Source organism: Poecilia formosa, unplaced genomic scaffold (genome assembly GCF_000485575.1).
Source record: "Poecilia formosa unplaced genomic scaffold, Poecilia_formosa-5.1.2 Scaffold143, whole genome shotgun sequence".
Taxonomy (NCBI): domain Eukaryota; kingdom Metazoa; phylum Chordata; class Actinopteri; order Cyprinodontiformes; family Poeciliidae; genus Poecilia; species Poecilia formosa.
The window spans coordinates 980,313-997,072 of NW_006800082.1; the positions used below are offsets into that span (position 1 = coordinate 980,313).

A 16,760-nucleotide genomic window follows, 5' to 3' on the forward strand; every position below is an offset into this window, starting at 1 on the left:
CTGTTTATTTTTTATTTACGGTTCCTACTGAGTCTGGTTTTGTTGGATGCTCACCTTTGTTAAAAAGGAGACGCTTCTGCCCACTGGTGCCACATGCTTGCTCCAGACTGCAGGCATGGAGCAAGCATGCAGCGAGCAGCTGAGCTCCAGTGTTTTAGAAGTTGCTGTTTTTGGGGGGGATAAAAACCAGTTCATGATATGAATGATTTAGTTTAGTTTTGAATACTATAGTATTGTGAATGTGTATTTTTGCTTAAATATAAGATAGTTACTCTGACTCCGGACTGTGTTGTTGTCAGACGGTGTCGATTTGTTTCTATGTGGCATGAATGGACTAATTTGGATCTTTTGCAGAAACTGGGGGGGGGGCTTTAACTTGCTGCTCTGAACAAGAGGTTCACTGACGCAACAGGATTCACTGACGCCACACTTTTTAATTTCATTAAAAAAATAAAACAAAAGCTCACTCTTAACTGACTAACTTTTCCATGTGCATTGCCTTCGTTTATGCGATAACCTCCAGGAATCATCAGAATGAACCGTGTGCTCTCTGTAGTTCAACCAGACTGGTCACGTCTCAGACGCAGGTTCAGGCTCCTCATGTTCACAGTTCGCGCTTCATCACTCAGTTGTTCCTGCATCCCTGTGACAAAGGTAGCAAATGTGGCGTCTGTCAGGTCTTAGATGTGTCAGCCGGCTGCAGACCCTCCTCAGTACTCCATCTGGTTCTGCAGGGGCCCGGTAATGGATCTGGGCCCCGCAGAACCAGGTGAGCTGAAGCAGTGAAACTTCCAAGACCTGCCGGACTCTGACTCCTGAGGTCTGACGCTGTGCCAAGTTTCCATGTGTTCATACTTAATGTGTTGTTTCACACTTGGTTCTCATGATTGGTACATGGAAAACTGCAGACTTTCCTCTTTTATTCATGCCTACATCCTATCCAAACCAAACCCAGCTGCTGCGTTACTGCTTTGCTTTAATTTTAAATTAATTTGCTGTAGTTTGAAGGCAACATTGATTTTTATTAGCTTGTTTTTTAAGTTGCCTCATGCCTCTTATCTCCAGTAACCTTTTTAAAAATATTCAGTTCAGGGATTAATCTGCTCCTCTTGTTTTGTTTTGCTATTTTGTCTCTAACATTTTCATTTGTTTTGTTTTTTTTGTTGACACGTTTTCATCATTTCAAAAATGTTTTGTATGTTTTCCATGTGGCTCCCCGCCCCGCCCCTCTTCCCGCTCTGGCCCTCCCGTATTTTCTTTGACCAATCATGTCCGTGCGCATCATGTGACTGCGCCATGCGGCTCTTGCATGGTGCTGACGATGTGGTCTTCGGTGATCAACAGAAGGTAACTTTTCTTTGAAATTAGATTGAAACACTTTAGATCATTCTGTCATTTTTCATTTAACGTTAGCATAGAAGTACTAAGCATGAAATCACACGACAGATATTTCATATCATTCATCATCATGGTTGTAGAATGAGCCCCGACTAACTGGATTTAACATATGATAGGTCCAGATTTCAGTATTTTTTTAAAAATATAGTTTCATGTAATATTTGAATTTTTAGAGAGACTGAATTAAGGAGATTTCCTTAGCTGGGAGCCATTTTAATACAAATTAACAAAAATAAATATGTGAATTATTTTTATTTTATCTGTAATAAATCCATATGATTTGAGTTTTACTTCTAAATTTCAGGTTGTTGAGATGCACCTGTGTGTGATCTGACTCAGTTTTCTGGAGGATTCCTGATCTGAACAGATTTAAATCAGGATTTAAATGTGGGACTCACACCACCTTCAGAATAAAGTGGAAACTGGTTACAGTATCAGTCAGATGAAGCTCTGGTCATCTCGGCATTTTCTCACAGAATCCCTTTAAACCATAAAAGAACTGTTTGCAGTTTTTAAAACCTTACATTGTCAAAGCCCAATACTGGAAACAGACTTTTGCCTAATCTTTTGTCGTCCATTTAGTTTTTCTACATTTTCATATTCCTGGGTGCAAAAAAATGCCTTAATGAGTAATATTTTTCCCATATTTGTATTTATCTTATCCATCCTCTCAAGGTGCCACCCATTGTCCTCTGCAGCATTCTGACCGCTAGACACGATCCTCCACAGGATCATTTTCCATGCTTTTCATTGTAAACGAGTTTAACCTCTCATACTCCACTGATTGGACCCACCGCAACACGTTCGCGTCTCCGCAGCCCGTCCTGCAAATTAGATTTCTTCTCTTTCCTCCGCCCTGCACCTCCTTCCTGTTTGCATGTGTCTGCGTCCTTAGTGTCATGTCTTCTTTGTGGAAACACAAATTTAACTTCATTTTTGCTTTTTGTTCAGTTACGCTCAGCAACAGACAGAGCTGTGAACACAAAACCTAGAACTGCTTCTGTACATTTCTAACTTCTGTTGTCTCTGATTGTTTTGCTGGGATGTGATGAAAGGTGCCACCGGCTGCATGTCTTATGTAGAAGTAATGGGTGGTGGGCGCTCCACATGCTCCACCCTCCTTGTGTGGCACCTACTGTACATTTTCCAGCCCGCAGTCCGAGTCTCTCATTCTAACCGCTTCACTTTGTCTCTCCGAGTGTTATAGCTTCAGAAAGTTTGTTCCTAATCCAGACCGATGCTTGCAGATAACCTCTCTGAATGCTTCACTGCTGCTGCTTTCACTAACGCTTTCTAATTTATTTCCAGCCTCAGTCATGCTCACCCCAGCCTGCTGGATTGTAGTCTGCAGCACTCTAACCTAAAGAATAAAGTGTCGTCATGCATATTCATCTCAATAACTTCAACTGCTAGTGCCGATCTGTAGAATATTAAATATCCATGCAAGAGAAACTTTTTTAGGGCAATTTAAAATAAATGCATGAATTAGATTTCCTCCTCTCCTCCGCTTTGCGGAAAATTAAACTTCGAGCTGTGTGCGATCTGTTTTGGAAATTTACATAACCAATCAGCTCACAGCTAATGAGTTTTTGTTTTTTTAGTCACAATCTCCACAACCATCACAAAACCGCATGAGAAGAGGCAAACATTCAAGACAAAAACGCACCGAGAACCGCGCTGACCTTCCGTCCCATAAGCCTATGTAAATGTTATTAAAAGTAATAGGATAACATGTCCAATCAAGGCCTACAGGCTCATTATCCTGCGACCGAGCAGAAATTACTCAGGAGGACGGAGCTGATAATGAGGAGCCTGGAGGAGAGCAGCACCTCCGTCAGAGAGCAGCCTTTCTAAACCCTCATGCTGTCCTTCAGCTGATGATCCACACGCAGTCATTTCTAACACTTATACTATTTCTCACTCTGGCCTTAAAATGTTGGTTTATTTCTTACTCAACAAGTGCTTCAAATTAGCTGCTATGGTTTTTTTTTTTGTTTTGTTTTTTTTCCAAATGTCACACGGAAAAAGCAAGCTCATTTGTTGAACACAAATGATATCTCTCTTCATGTACAAGTGCAGCGGTAAGAGTGGTTCAGGTTTTTGGAATGAAACCACTCCAACAGGGTTACTAGGATACATTGATTTTTTTAAAAATGATGTTTTTTTTGTGACTTATTTAAATCTCACTTTGCTATGATCAAAAACAGATTTAAATCGACCATCTAGTGACAAGAAACAAACCAGCTTAGCTGAGATTTACGTTTTAAAATCCTGTTTTGACTAAATACCATCTAAGCACACTTGGCAATTATTGGCACCCCAGGTAAAAATGTTTGTGATGTGTAAATCTAAATATTCAGTCCCTCCAGTGTTTTTTCTTTCTTTCTTTCTTTTTGCAGTTGCGCTATCATGGAAAATCATTCAAAATCAACAAGTCCTTGCATTTTTTTTTCTCCCTAATGCGCCATTTTGAGTTTATTGCAAATATTCAGCAAAGACGGTCAAAAATACAAATGACTGCTAACTCCCACCTGCAGGTGGCAGCATTTCTTACTTCTACTACACTTCTGCCTCAGCCTTTCTTGATGTACAGCTATTGAAGTTCATTAAAGAATAAAATTACTTGTGCTTTTTCCTCATCTTTTTTCTTCTATATGTAGATTCTGGAAAAGGCTTACTGAGTAAAAATAATGAAGAAATGAATTGCAAATATTTCTAGAATAGCACCACAAAATCTGTGATTTTGATTGCAAAAAGAAAATCACAAAAACAGAAACTGTGGAAAGGACTGAATATTTCTTTTACCCATCCATTCCCTTAGACTGAATTTATTTACAATACAGAATTTAATTCACCTCAGTTGTAACTAAACAAGTCTAAAGTATGTGGATTATCTTACTGAGCCACTATTCCTGAACCAGGGCTTCTAAATAGAAATGAATGCTCCTAATTCACACTCCAATCTCTAAATAGCAGCAAAGTGCTTCCAGTATGATCCTTGGTATGTGTGGAATGTCTGGCAACTCGGCTGCTTTTAAACTGGAAGACGTTACAGATCAGTCGTCTACAACTTAGTTAGCTTTATTGTAGCCATTTTCCTGATTATGAAGAGAAAAACACGTCTTTATTTGAAATTGGTGTTCTTTAGCATTTCCTATTTTGAAGAGTGGCTAAAATATCTCCTCATTTCCATCATTTCTCTCTCATCAAAGCATCAAAAGTCATGGATTACTAATCCATTTCCTGACACTCTGATTTACCTGAACTCATAAATTAAAAATACATTCAGTTACATTTATTTCATGTTAATTGTTACAGATTTAGCTTAAAACATCTATAGTTTCCTAACTTGGGATTAATATTCAGTTATGAATACATGCAGTCATGTTAAATGTTGAGTTTATCTAAAAAAAAACAAACAAAAAAAAAACATTCAGTGTTAGACAACAAATGCTGTGAAATGTATGCTTATTTGTAGGCTGTTTATAGGCCATTACAAAGGTACCAATAACTGTTGGGGCATAAAAATATCCCAAAAAGGCTTTTTCTGAGTTTGGTCCTTTAGTGTCAACAGTGTTACAGAATTATACAGGATAAACAAAGGACAGCTTGTATGACAATATAATTAACATTGCATATACATTTGACGGTCATCTGATTCTAACAGCTTGTAAAGAAACTGTTCCATTTAAAATGAAGTCGGTTCCAAAACTGTGTTCAGCATTTACTGTAGAAGAAAACTTTGGATTATTTTGGGTTCTGTGAAGTAGAGATTAGTAGTAAGTGAAACACCTGATGCATCCAACACACCTGAATAGGATGGTTGTAACGGAGGTAATGCAGCATCCTCACTTTTAGAGATTTGCTCCGACTGTAGACATGGTCAAGCTTAAGCTAGTAGCTATTTTATTTTACCCATTAGGGATGTTAAAAATTAAATGCAATGCTTTATTGTCTTTCCTACATTGAAGAGTTGTCTATCACAACAAACTTACAAAAAAAAAAACCTGAGCAACTTAAGAAGAGTAAAGTATACATTTTGAAAAATCTGCTTCATTTACATTTTTACATGCAAAGAAATCACTGACTACTCTGAACTCCTTCACAGAACCCTTTTTTTTTTAATGAAATCCAGATATGTCCCTCAGTTTGTGCAAGTAAACTTAAAATGCCCAGCATCTAAAACACAAACTGGGCTAAAAATTATTGATGTAACTAATAATTATGTTCTGATCTTGTGCAGGGGAACCAACTTCTCCCATACTAGAAGTCATACTTGTAAAGAGCAGTAATTCTGCTAAAGTCAAGTGGACCAAGCAGGACGACGGAGGCTCGCCCATTATACGCTACCTGATCAGATACAAGGCTGTGAGTACACCGGGCAAGGAGGCAGCAGGGTGCCACTTTGCATTTTCTCCGTTTCTACACCGATTAACATGAGAAATAACAAAGTCCTGGAGACATCCTGCTGCCAAATGGAAGCAGGAGATACCAGCTGGGTTCTATCATGAGGAGAGGCGCCAGCAGCAACACAAACACATTTAGCCTCACTTTAATCCAAGCTATTGTTTTAAGGCTACAGTTTGTATCGTCTTGAAACAAACACATGCTCCCAGACTGGGTTCTGCCAATTTTAAATGAGCATTTTTCACTGGGGAGAAATGAAAATTACCAGTAAAACACTAAATCCCCCAGTTGGCTTCCAACCAGGGGTTGTTTACAACTGAGTTCTGTTAAATGGTAATTTAAAAAAAAAATCATTTTCATACAGAAGCACTAGATTTGGCTTCTGAGAGGATTTTTCTTTGAGAGGAGCTTAGCTAACGTTCGGGCCACCTCAGCAGATGTTAGCTGCTGGTTGTGGTTCAGAGTTTGTAAAACTAAAATATATTAAAGGCTTTATTTAACCAGGAAGCTCCGAGTGAGTCGATGCCGATCTCTTATTCCAGACAGTCCTGGTCAAATTATGAATCCAGCTGAAGCAAAGATATTCACAAAAACTAAATCAGATCAAATCAGACGAAACATTTTATGTTTTAGGTCACTTGAGGAAATCAAGCTGATTTATATTTGTTAAATGCCAGAATAATAAAAATGATTAATATTGTGGAATATATTTGTCTTCAAATTCAGAAATGTACACATGTTCTCATTATTTTTCTCTTGACCTTCTAAAGACAAGACAAAAACAAAGTCTTGACAACAAAGTTTAATCTGCAACTTTAAGAGCAACAAGACATTAGAATGAACCCAATCTGGGCAATGGTGGCATTGCCCAGATTGGGTTCATTGTCCGTTTGAAAGATCAAGATTTAACTTTCTGGTTGAGGTTTCTGGGAAGTACACCGGAAAACCTCCCTGAAAACTGTAAAATAACCCTGTTTGACAGATGAATGTAACATGATGTTCTACCCTCTGATGATTCACATGGTCAATGTCCATGTTTCTCTTCTTGATATCTTGACTCGTTTCTTTAGATTTTCCATGATGTGCCACAAGGAAGGCATGTGTTTGACATGTGATTAAAAGTACATCAATAAGTTATGAATGAACCCATCTGAAACTGAATAAGCTGGTCAATCATCTGAACTTTACCAGACTGTTTTACAGGTGTAGGGATCTTCGTGCATGTTAATCCAAACTGACCTAAATCCGATAAAAGTGTGCTTACTTAATTTCAATCTAGTGCATGCATAAATCTGGTTTCGACATGTTTTATTGTAATTGGACTGGTGGCAGGTGTGCATTCATTTTGAAATAAGATCCTCCCTATGACACGCTGTGCTGACGCCTGTCCTGTCTGCGCCCCGCCTCCCCACCAGAAGCATATGTCTGACTGGAAACCGGAAACGCACCTCCCCTCTACCAGCAATTACGCGATGCTGAGTGGCCTGGACTGGAACACGGATTACGAGGTCCGCGTGGTGGCGGAGAATCAGCGGGGCCGATCCGAGCCGTCCATCACTTCCTTCAGAACTGCTTCGGAGCCCACCACCGTCCCAGGTACCACTTCCATCATTCCGCCTCAGACATCCACACACGACATCATCTCAGGCTCCCACCGTGACCAGAGGGCCTCTGGATTTAAAGTCTCCGACTTGCACTCATGATCTGACATGAATGATCTAGGATCGTCAGCGCAGTTTATTGGGATTTTTATTTGGTAGGCCAAAATGAAGTAGTTCATAAATTTGACGTTTGAGAAGAATGAGGTAAAAATCTGAAGATTTTGGCATGCGTTGGTGTTCATCCCCTTTTGCTTTGATACCAGGTGATGCCAGCTGTTAGTCCTGCCTTCATGGCCTTTATGCAAGAGTTGTGAGAAGATGCTGTTTTGGATCTTCCATAATTGTTCTAAATAAAAGATGCTTAGCAACAATAACATAATGGACAATCATAATGTTCTTCATGGGACAGCAGTGGAGTCAGTCAGAGGTTTCTTCAGATCTGCTGTAACACAGACCTCTGGCACACACCTGTCAGCATCTGCAGTGACTCCTTAAAGAAACTTGGAAAGTTTAAGTTACAACTGAAACAAACTTACAACGAGAGCTGCAGTGGAGATGTTGAGATTAAAGCATAATTAGGATTTTAAATGGCCAGAGCTGAATGTAACTGAATCTGTGGCAAGATTAAAAATAAAAAATCAAGCTCTGTAAAATCTGATTGGACTTAAACTGTTTTGCAATAGAAAAGACAAAAGTATTTTTTCTTAGGAACGCTGTTGGAGAAAAACCCGACGAGGCTGAAGCGCTTCTAAACAGTACAGACCCAGGAATATAAATTTACTCCACTTCATATTTACTGTATGTCAGGCTTTCATAAAAAAAATCCCATTCAACTGCCTTGCAGTCTGTGGTTTTACTGTAAAGGCTTGAATAAGTTAAAAGAGGCTGAATATTTCTGCAACCTATTGTAGATAAAATGTTCAGATGTTTTAAAACTGCAGTGTGTCTTGCATGGCAGACCTGGTCACGGTCAAGCCTCTGCTCCGCTGTGTTTCACTGGAACCTCGTGACCTTGGGCTGCCTCCCCATCGCACTAAACCTGAGCAGTGGGACAGATTAAACACCGCCTATCATCTTCTATTTCTCTATTCTCTCTATTTTCATTCTCTATCTTTTCATGTCTTCCTTCTCCATTTGATTTTCTCAGGTTAGTTTACTGAATCAGGCTGATATCCTATTAGTTGCCACGAACACAAATAAAAATAGTCTAGTAAACAACGTGAAGCAGATCTAATCGTTATCCTACCTTACATAACAGCTTGTTTGCTTATTGCATTGATTGGTCTGGAAAAAGTTACGCAGCCATCTGTGAAGCTTTGGGACTCCAGTGAGGACCATAAAACTTTCCAGAAAGAGTTGAGCTTCCAAACCGACTCCAGGACCCTCGACGACTCATCCAGGAGGTCCCAGAGACGCATCTAGGACTCTGCTCTGGCCCAACTTACCTCAGTTAAGGTCAGAGGTCATGATTCAAGACAAAAATGGCCTCCATTGGAGAGTTTTTCTGGGTGAGAACCACTGCTGACCCAAAAGAACACAAAGGGCCGATCTCACTTTTCCCCCAAAAAACATCCTGATGATCCTCAAAAGACTTCTGCAAATATCTTCTTTGAGCTGATGAAACAAAAGTACAGCATTATCTGTGGCAGCAAACTGACAGCCTGAAGACACCACCCCCACCATTAGACATGGTGGTGTGAGCATCATGCTTTGGGTTTGCTACTCTTCTGCTGGGACTGGGAAGCAGGTCGGAATTAATTGGAAACTTTTAAAGGCTGCAGAAGACTTCAGACGTACAGCCAGAGATGCAATGGACATAAGCTTCTGGATATTTTAGAATGGCCTAGTCAAATCCAGACCTAAGTCAAACTGAGAAGCTGTGCTGTCAGACAAAATTGAGATATGCCTCAAAAGACTCTCACCTGGAGGGACACAAAACGCTGTTCTGCAAAGTAGTGACTGACAGAGGGCCTGAACATTAAAGCATGTCAAACTGAAGGTTTTTATTTCATATGAAAAATCTTGAAAGCACGAATCATAACGTAATACTTTTTGCACCAAATATTAAGTTGTGGTTTTAATGGGGTGTTAATACTTTTGCAAGACTGTTTTACATAAATTGGATTCAGGCAATTCCTGTGGCATCCAACAGCCAATCAGAAGAGTGAGCAGACTCACTGCACAAACTGTGCTAAACATCGACATTATGTTTCATAGAGAGTAAGAAAAATACAGCAGATGTCCTGTTTCACTGAAGACCTCCCTGACTTGGTCTCATTACTCTCCATGCGTAAAGGCATCCTCTCTGTTTCACGTCCTCTCATGCTGCCTATGTCTTTGCTTTCGCTGCTCGGTTTAGTGGCTCCCGCAGCTTTCAGGATGTGTTGCTGACCTCAATGCATGCTGTGTGGCCTAGTTAGGTGGGGATGCAGCCCTTACAGCCTTTTTTTTTTTTTGCATGGTGCCTCCTCCAGTTTAAATTAACGTTTGCCATTTATAACTAAAATACCCAAAAGGCACTTTTCTGGCTGTGCATGGCACATGAAGAAACACGCTATTTTCCTTGTTTTATTATCTGCCATGTAGCAGTGGGAGGTTTGGATCTCTTCTAGTTCTACCATAGCAGAAGTTAGCCTGGGTTTCATCCAAGTCGCTCCCCTCTTTGATTCCTCTAATTACTTCCATTTAACTTTTGTTTTGTTTCAGTTTATTCTTGTTCTTTTGAAGTGTTATTTTTTTTTCCCTTTCCCCCCAACTGTTTTTCTACACCCCAAGCTGCTCTGAACCAGTTTTAGCTGAAGAAAAACAAAGGTTTATTTTTAGATGCAACATCTGCATTTCATTGAGCGTGTCCCTGCAGCTGCTCCTGGTTATACTCACTCAAAACAGCTGCTGCTTCGAAAACAAACAATCGATTTCAGCTTCCAGTCTGAATGCAGTGTTGATGTGCAGTTGAGACCCAATTTGTTGACTGTTTTTTCTTTTTTTTTTTTTCTTTTTTCTGTTTTAAACATGAGCTCCTAGTGTGGGAACTCAAAAAAATATAAATATTGCATACATTTGAAGGAATTCTGAATCTGGAACAAGTTTTAGCATCTTAGCATTACGTTTCAGTGCCTCGCTCCTCTGTAGAGAGATTAAATATTAAGTTAGATCAATAAATCAGCATTTCACTGCATAGCTGACTTACAGAATTTAGTTTTGTAGAAATTTTGAATTTTGTGCGATGTATTTTTTTAGAATATTTTAATACACAAATATTTTCTTATGGCCTATATAATCAGCAGACAGAAGGAGATTAAGCCACAAAAGGTTATTGCTATAAAGACTGGCTCTACAGAGATCTCTGTATTCATGCAAAAATCAAAAATTAAAAATAGAAAGTTAAGCGGAAGGAAAAACCTGTGGTTAATAAAAAAGATCCACAAGTAACCACAAAAGATAAGCCTTAGTGCAAAGTATGTCCGTATGTCTGACCAAGAACTCTGCACAAAGCAGTTGGTCAGGGATCCTTTTGCATGAATGACTGCATCAATGCAGCATGGTACGGAGGAGACCTGTGGTTGTGCTGAGATGGAATGGAAGCCACATTTGTTTGGATTGTGCCCTTCAGCTTCTCTGTAACATTGACTCTGCTTTCTCTCATTGCTTATTTGATACCATAGTAATAACATTAGGATTCGAAGCTCTGAAATGTCCTGGTAATCAGCTGTGCTGAAATGGGACTTGATAAAATACAGTATTTGAATTATGGTGCCTCCCCACCTTTTTTCCTTTCACTCAACTTTCCATTAAAATGCGGAACAGGACCATGTGGAAATAGTTTTGATTATTTTTAACCGAATTACTGAGACAAGCTAACTTTTAAAACATATTCTACTTTATTAAGATGCACATGCTTCTCAGTTACTTGGAGATAACTGTAGCAAGCACTGACGATCATCCAAATCTCCCCAGCTAAGGTTAAAGCTAAAGTAAAACTGCTGCTGAGGATCTAAACCATGCAGCCAATCACTCATCCATCCATGACTCAAACTTCATACCAAGCCTCTGTACTGAATGTGTGGTTTTTGCATGTTGGTCCATCGTCCTCTCCATTGGTGCGATGGTGGCAGAAGAAATGGTTTTGCTGCGGTTAGCTCCCTACTTTGATCTTTTCTTTGTGCATGCTTTTACCCAGAATGCTTCCTGATAACAGGCCTGATGTAGATGACATTTTTGTTAATTCAATTTTTCAGAAGTGTGCAAACAAGATTTCTTTGAACTTTTATCTGCTTGTTTAGTTATTCATAGTAAACTCTGTCGTCAGGGTTACATTGTTTTCTCATTCAATGGATTTCTATTTCTGCTCTAATTAAACGAGACATGACAGAATCAGAATCCAGTTTATACTCAAAGGTTTCCTGCCAGTCTGTGTTTCTGAAATGTTAAGAAACGTGAATCCTGAACATCAAAATAATTTAGATTCATTCAATCTTTTTAGTCGCTTTTAGGCAGTTTTTCCAGATTTGGACTCAAACTCATGGATACCCAAAGAGAAAGTTGTTTAAATAAAAACATTCATAGCTCCATCTCAATAAACAAACTGAGCTTCCTTTTCAAGGTAACGAGTTAATTTTTTTTTTATTGTTTCACTTTTGACTAGAAATTCTAAAAACTGCTTGCTGGTCATAAGCAATGGTTATTACAGTTACTCTGGACAGTACAAGGCGAGGACTATTTTGATACGATACTCTGAGTAAAGCAATAATTTTCTTAGTATTCAAGCAAAAAAAAAAAAAAAAGAATTAACAGATTTTAACATCAATTTCTATAGTCAAAACTGAAAATCTAAAATTATTCCTCCTGCTTCAGGAGGCAACATCAATCAATCTGATGTGAATGTTTGATGTTATACCATTTGTTGGTTTAATTTTTAGTTTAATCTATAGACATAATCAACACAAACTCCTGCTAAATTATGCAGTTTTCAAGTGTGCGTTGACTATCGTATGAAATAAAACAGACATAACAGATATGCGTCTGCCCGAAGAGTTCAATTCTGTGTTGTTGCAAGTTAAAGAAATGTATAAAATCAGGACACTTGACACTGGAACTTATCTCAGGAACTCGCCCAATTTTTTCCAGACTTTTATCTTGAGATCATGACAAAACGTCTCTGTTGGATACTTTTTCTGAATGACAACTAAAAAAATGTCTTTATGGAAAACAAGTTAGAAGCTCTCCTTTAGCCACGATTTTCCATTGATTGCTTAGTGTAAGAGTTGAAAAAAATGGTAGTAAAAGTTATTGTGTCTGCAGGATGTAACCTTACACCTGCATCTGTTGTGCATTACACCATTGGCCACTACTTATGAGGGGGTGATGGCTAAACTCACATTAGTTTAGTAGATTAGTTTTCTACGTTCAGATTTTCATTTAACTTCACATCATGACTGATTTAAAAGCTTTTTTGCAAAAAAAAAAATCCACCTTTTTTCCTAGAGCATGTCTAAAATCATTTTTAAAACGCAGCTTGGGAAGCTAAAATACCTAGCAACACCACTACCGGCATTGGCAGGATAACCAGTTCAGGAATGGCCTTAATTTTTCTTGCCGCTGATTGGCCGTAACACCAAAGTCGGAAATAAAGAAGACATAAGATAGTTTCTTACGTGCGTATTGGTGGATATTAAGGAATACTTGGTGTTTGAAATGTTAAACTAGGCAGGAAGTCTGAGATATTTATGGGCGGCTGTGATCTCTAACCTCAGTGAATACTTTAAGGTCCACTGTACATGCTAACGCAGATAAGGATTGTTGCCTGAAATTCCTTTCTTGTTGTCGTCATCCCATCACCTTCCATCCATTCCTGCCATAAAACATCACTCGTTGGCTGTGCTGCTAACATACTAAGACTTTTCTTTTCTTTTTTTTTTTCATTCCTCTGACTTACAGTTCCCTTCTTTGTATTCCTCTGTTCAGTTTAAAAATCGCCTTTTTGACTTGGATTTCTGAATTTCTGACCTATTTTTCAATCTCTCTCTCCCTGTTTTCCCTCTTTATCTCCTGCTTCCCTTTTCTCCGTGTCCTCTCCCTGTCTCCATGTGTGATCTTCTGGGCACCTATGGACCATGACATTGCCATAAACACAAATTTATTTCTTTGTTTGTACTTTTATGTTTTGTTTTGTTGTTTTTTTTAATGCCACTTGATGACTATCACTTAAAAAAAACAAACAAACTTGTAAATATTGCCTGTGTGTGTATTGATGACAAATAACTGTAGCTACCCTGGGCTGCCACTGCGTGTCTTGCAGTCTGGCGACTCTCCTGCTGTCAGCGCTGACTTTCCTCTGGCTCTCATAAACTGATTTTGTTCGAGGAGAAAGAGGAGAATCTGGACCTTTTCAAATCTTTGGGTTCAGGCTCCTTTGCTTTCTATGCCTTCTGACCTTTGTGCAGCCACACACAAGTTTGGAAACAAAAAGATGAAGAGTCAAGACCGTTGGTTTCATGTTATTACAGGGTGCTCAGTACTTGCATCATTTTCAGATTTTGGGGGGAAATTTATGGTTCAGTTCACTTTTTCATCTGTTTTCATGTTGAGCAGCGCTGTGAAAAACCATCTGCCCCTTACAGATTTCTCCTGTTTTGCTTGTTTTTGTCACACTTTAATGTTTCAGACCATCAAACACATCTTTGACTAAACAGTAATTGCTTTCAGTGTTAAATTATGAACTAACTGCGTGACCTATTTGGAAAGCTGGTCACACCCAGACCTGATTATAGATGGAGGTACAGTTGGTAGCACTGCTGCCTTGCAGCTAAAAGCTTCTGGGTTTGAATCCCAACCTGAGTTCATTCTTAGTGGAATCTCCGTGTTCTCCCTGTGCATGCTTGCTTTCTCTCCAGGTACTCCAGCATCCTCTCTCACGGTCTCTAAACGGTCCAAAGGTATGAGTGTGTCTGGTGTTTGTGACCCCAAATGGTCCAAAGTACACCTCTGAATTGCTCAAAAATATAGATATAAAACACTTTATTTATAAAAAGTGTTTTTTTAGATAAAAATCTGAAAAGTGGTATTTTCACATTCCTGAGGTAAATATGAATGAGATTCAATGGCATGGCAGATTGCTCCTCATTGAAAACCGTCCAGTGCGAATCAATCACAACAATTCTGCAAAGCAGAGCGAAGAAAGCAGTTTTATAACCAGGTTGGTTTACAAATGAAATCATTGCTTAACATTCAGTCTTGAAATGAAATAATGTCTTTATTTCAAACAGCATACAGCAAAGAAATAATAGAATAAGAATTATATGTCATAATGGTCGTAATGTAAAAATACAAAACGTTCGAATGCCGTTTGAAAAGGAGTGGAAGAAGACAAAGTTTAATAAATCCTACCGTCATCCGTCCCATCCAACTGTGTCCCTCCTTATACATATTTGCACATCTGACTTTTACTCGCTGAGCTGAACCATTTAACTACGACAAATTAACAAACAAAGGAAGTCTGTAGATGGATTCTTTTTCACAGCTCTGTATATGAGTATATTTCGGGAAAGGGATTTTTTAAATGCTTGTCAGTGTTACCAGTTGCAGGTGTGTTGATTCAATGCAGTAGTGTTGCTTTGTTTTATATATTTGAACACTAACACATTCATAATGCCTTAATGTGATTTTAACAGGGGTGGTAAACCCAGAAATGACCTTCTACTGCTAAATAACATGTCTGCAATGTCTGAACCGGAGACGGCCGTTGTAGCAGACGTTCTTTTCCTGCAGGACTTGGTTTCCTGCTGAACAGAGACCTCACGCCACAGAAATGCCACAACGACATAAAGGCATGACCACAGCATGCAAGCTGACACAAGGCATGATCCAGTATTCCACAATATGCAACGCAGCTGCTTCGAATCCCCTCTCTCCAACCTCCACCCCCCCAAATCGAGCATTATGAATGTGTTAAGCAGGAGACGAGTGCAAATCCTGTGCCTGAGTCCTGTCGAGAGCTCCAACCGTCCTGCTGTTCAACAAAACGAAAGATTAACTCCAATTTTTAATATTGGTTCCAGTCCAGTAGCTGGTGTCTGACAGCAGTTTATTTTTCCACATATTATGCTCATTTACAGAAATGTACTTATGTAAACCACCTTGTAAGGAGAGGATGGAGGGTTGTGAGGGGGAGAAAAAAAAGATAATCATGTTTTGTGACAAAGTATCCATAACTCTTTTCGAACGAATATCCAAGAACTACAACACACCTGCTGTTATTTTGACAGTTCATGCTCCCTTTTTACCGAAAACACAGAAACTGTCTGAGAACGTAAACACAGCAACTGTTCAAATGCTACAAAAATGATTTCAAGAATGTGAAATTATTTTATTGTTTGAGACATTTTTGTAAATGTATATCAGTGTATTTCCATGTAACCATTGTAGGGTTGAAATAAATTCTTTCTTTTTGTTTCAAGACAGTCATGGCTTCCTGAGGCTTTAGTGACTAAACCCCCTGAGGGAACTCAATGCTGCTCAGGGCGGCTCCTTGTAGTCGAAGCTTTAACATTGCTGTTTAAAATCTGCACTAAATAAACTAGAATATCAATAAAACATTTATTTACTGTACTAATTAAACTGAAGAAAGTGAAACTAAGTTACCTAAATTCACTGATATATTTCTAAATTTTACCTCTGGTATTGTACATGATTATGGCTCATAAAAACCCAGAGTTTTAGCTCGTACCACGAACTCATAAAAAATGTTGGCTTACACAATTATGGAGAAGACCTCAGACGAAGGGTCATTGCTAAAGAAGAGTTTAATCTAAGCACTTTATTAGAAAGTTAAGTGGAAGGAAGAAAGCTAACTGCTGCCACTTCACATAACCAGGATGTGAACCACAGTTTTTTTTTTTTTTTTTTGGAGATGCTGCTTTTTTTCATGTGACCACCATGCGTACCAATAACTGCTTTAATGTCCAGGATCTCACTGACCAGTGAATTGGTCTGACTTAAACCCTGTGACGAATTGTCATGGGGGAAGACAGGAGACACCAGAACCAGCAATGCAGATGAGCTGAAGGCTTAAAGCAACCTGTTCTTCCTGAACGCCACAGGCTGGCCTCCTCCATGCCACGCTGCGCTGACGCAGTAATCCATGCACACGTCTGTGTGTTCATGTTGATTTTAATTTTAAATTTCCTGGCAAACTTGAGTTTTGGGGTTTCATCAATCATCAGAGTGTACAGGAATAGAAATATCCCTCAGTGTGTTATAATCCAAGTGTACGTAAGAGGGTTTTGTTTTTTTTATGGGTTGAATTACTGTAGTTACATTTTAAATGATAAACTAATTCACTGAGATGCATCTACA

The 16,760-nt window shown here is 39.0% G+C and overlaps 1 protein-coding gene across 13 annotated transcripts in view; it reads left to right on the forward strand.

The window, feature by feature from the left end:
• Positions 1 to 16,760, forward strand: part of ncam1a (neural cell adhesion molecule 1a) — a 281,082-nt gene that overhangs the window by 245,070 nt on the left and 19,252 nt on the right. For 6 of the 13 annotated variants that reach the window (XM_016676904.1, XM_016676903.1, XM_016676905.1 and 3 more), the window contains 2 exons: positions 5,642 to 5,766; positions 7,221 to 7,401. In XM_016676904.1, coding sequence (XP_016532390.1) covers positions 5,642 to 5,766; positions 7,221 to 7,401 — 306 coding nt within the window. Of the gene's footprint in view, positions 1 to 1,344; positions 1,348 to 5,641; positions 5,767 to 7,220; positions 7,402 to 13,673; positions 15,866 to 16,760 lie in introns of those variants that run through there. The other 7 variants (XM_016676899.1, XM_016676902.1, XM_016676900.1 and 4 more) reach the window with 2 other exon arrangements.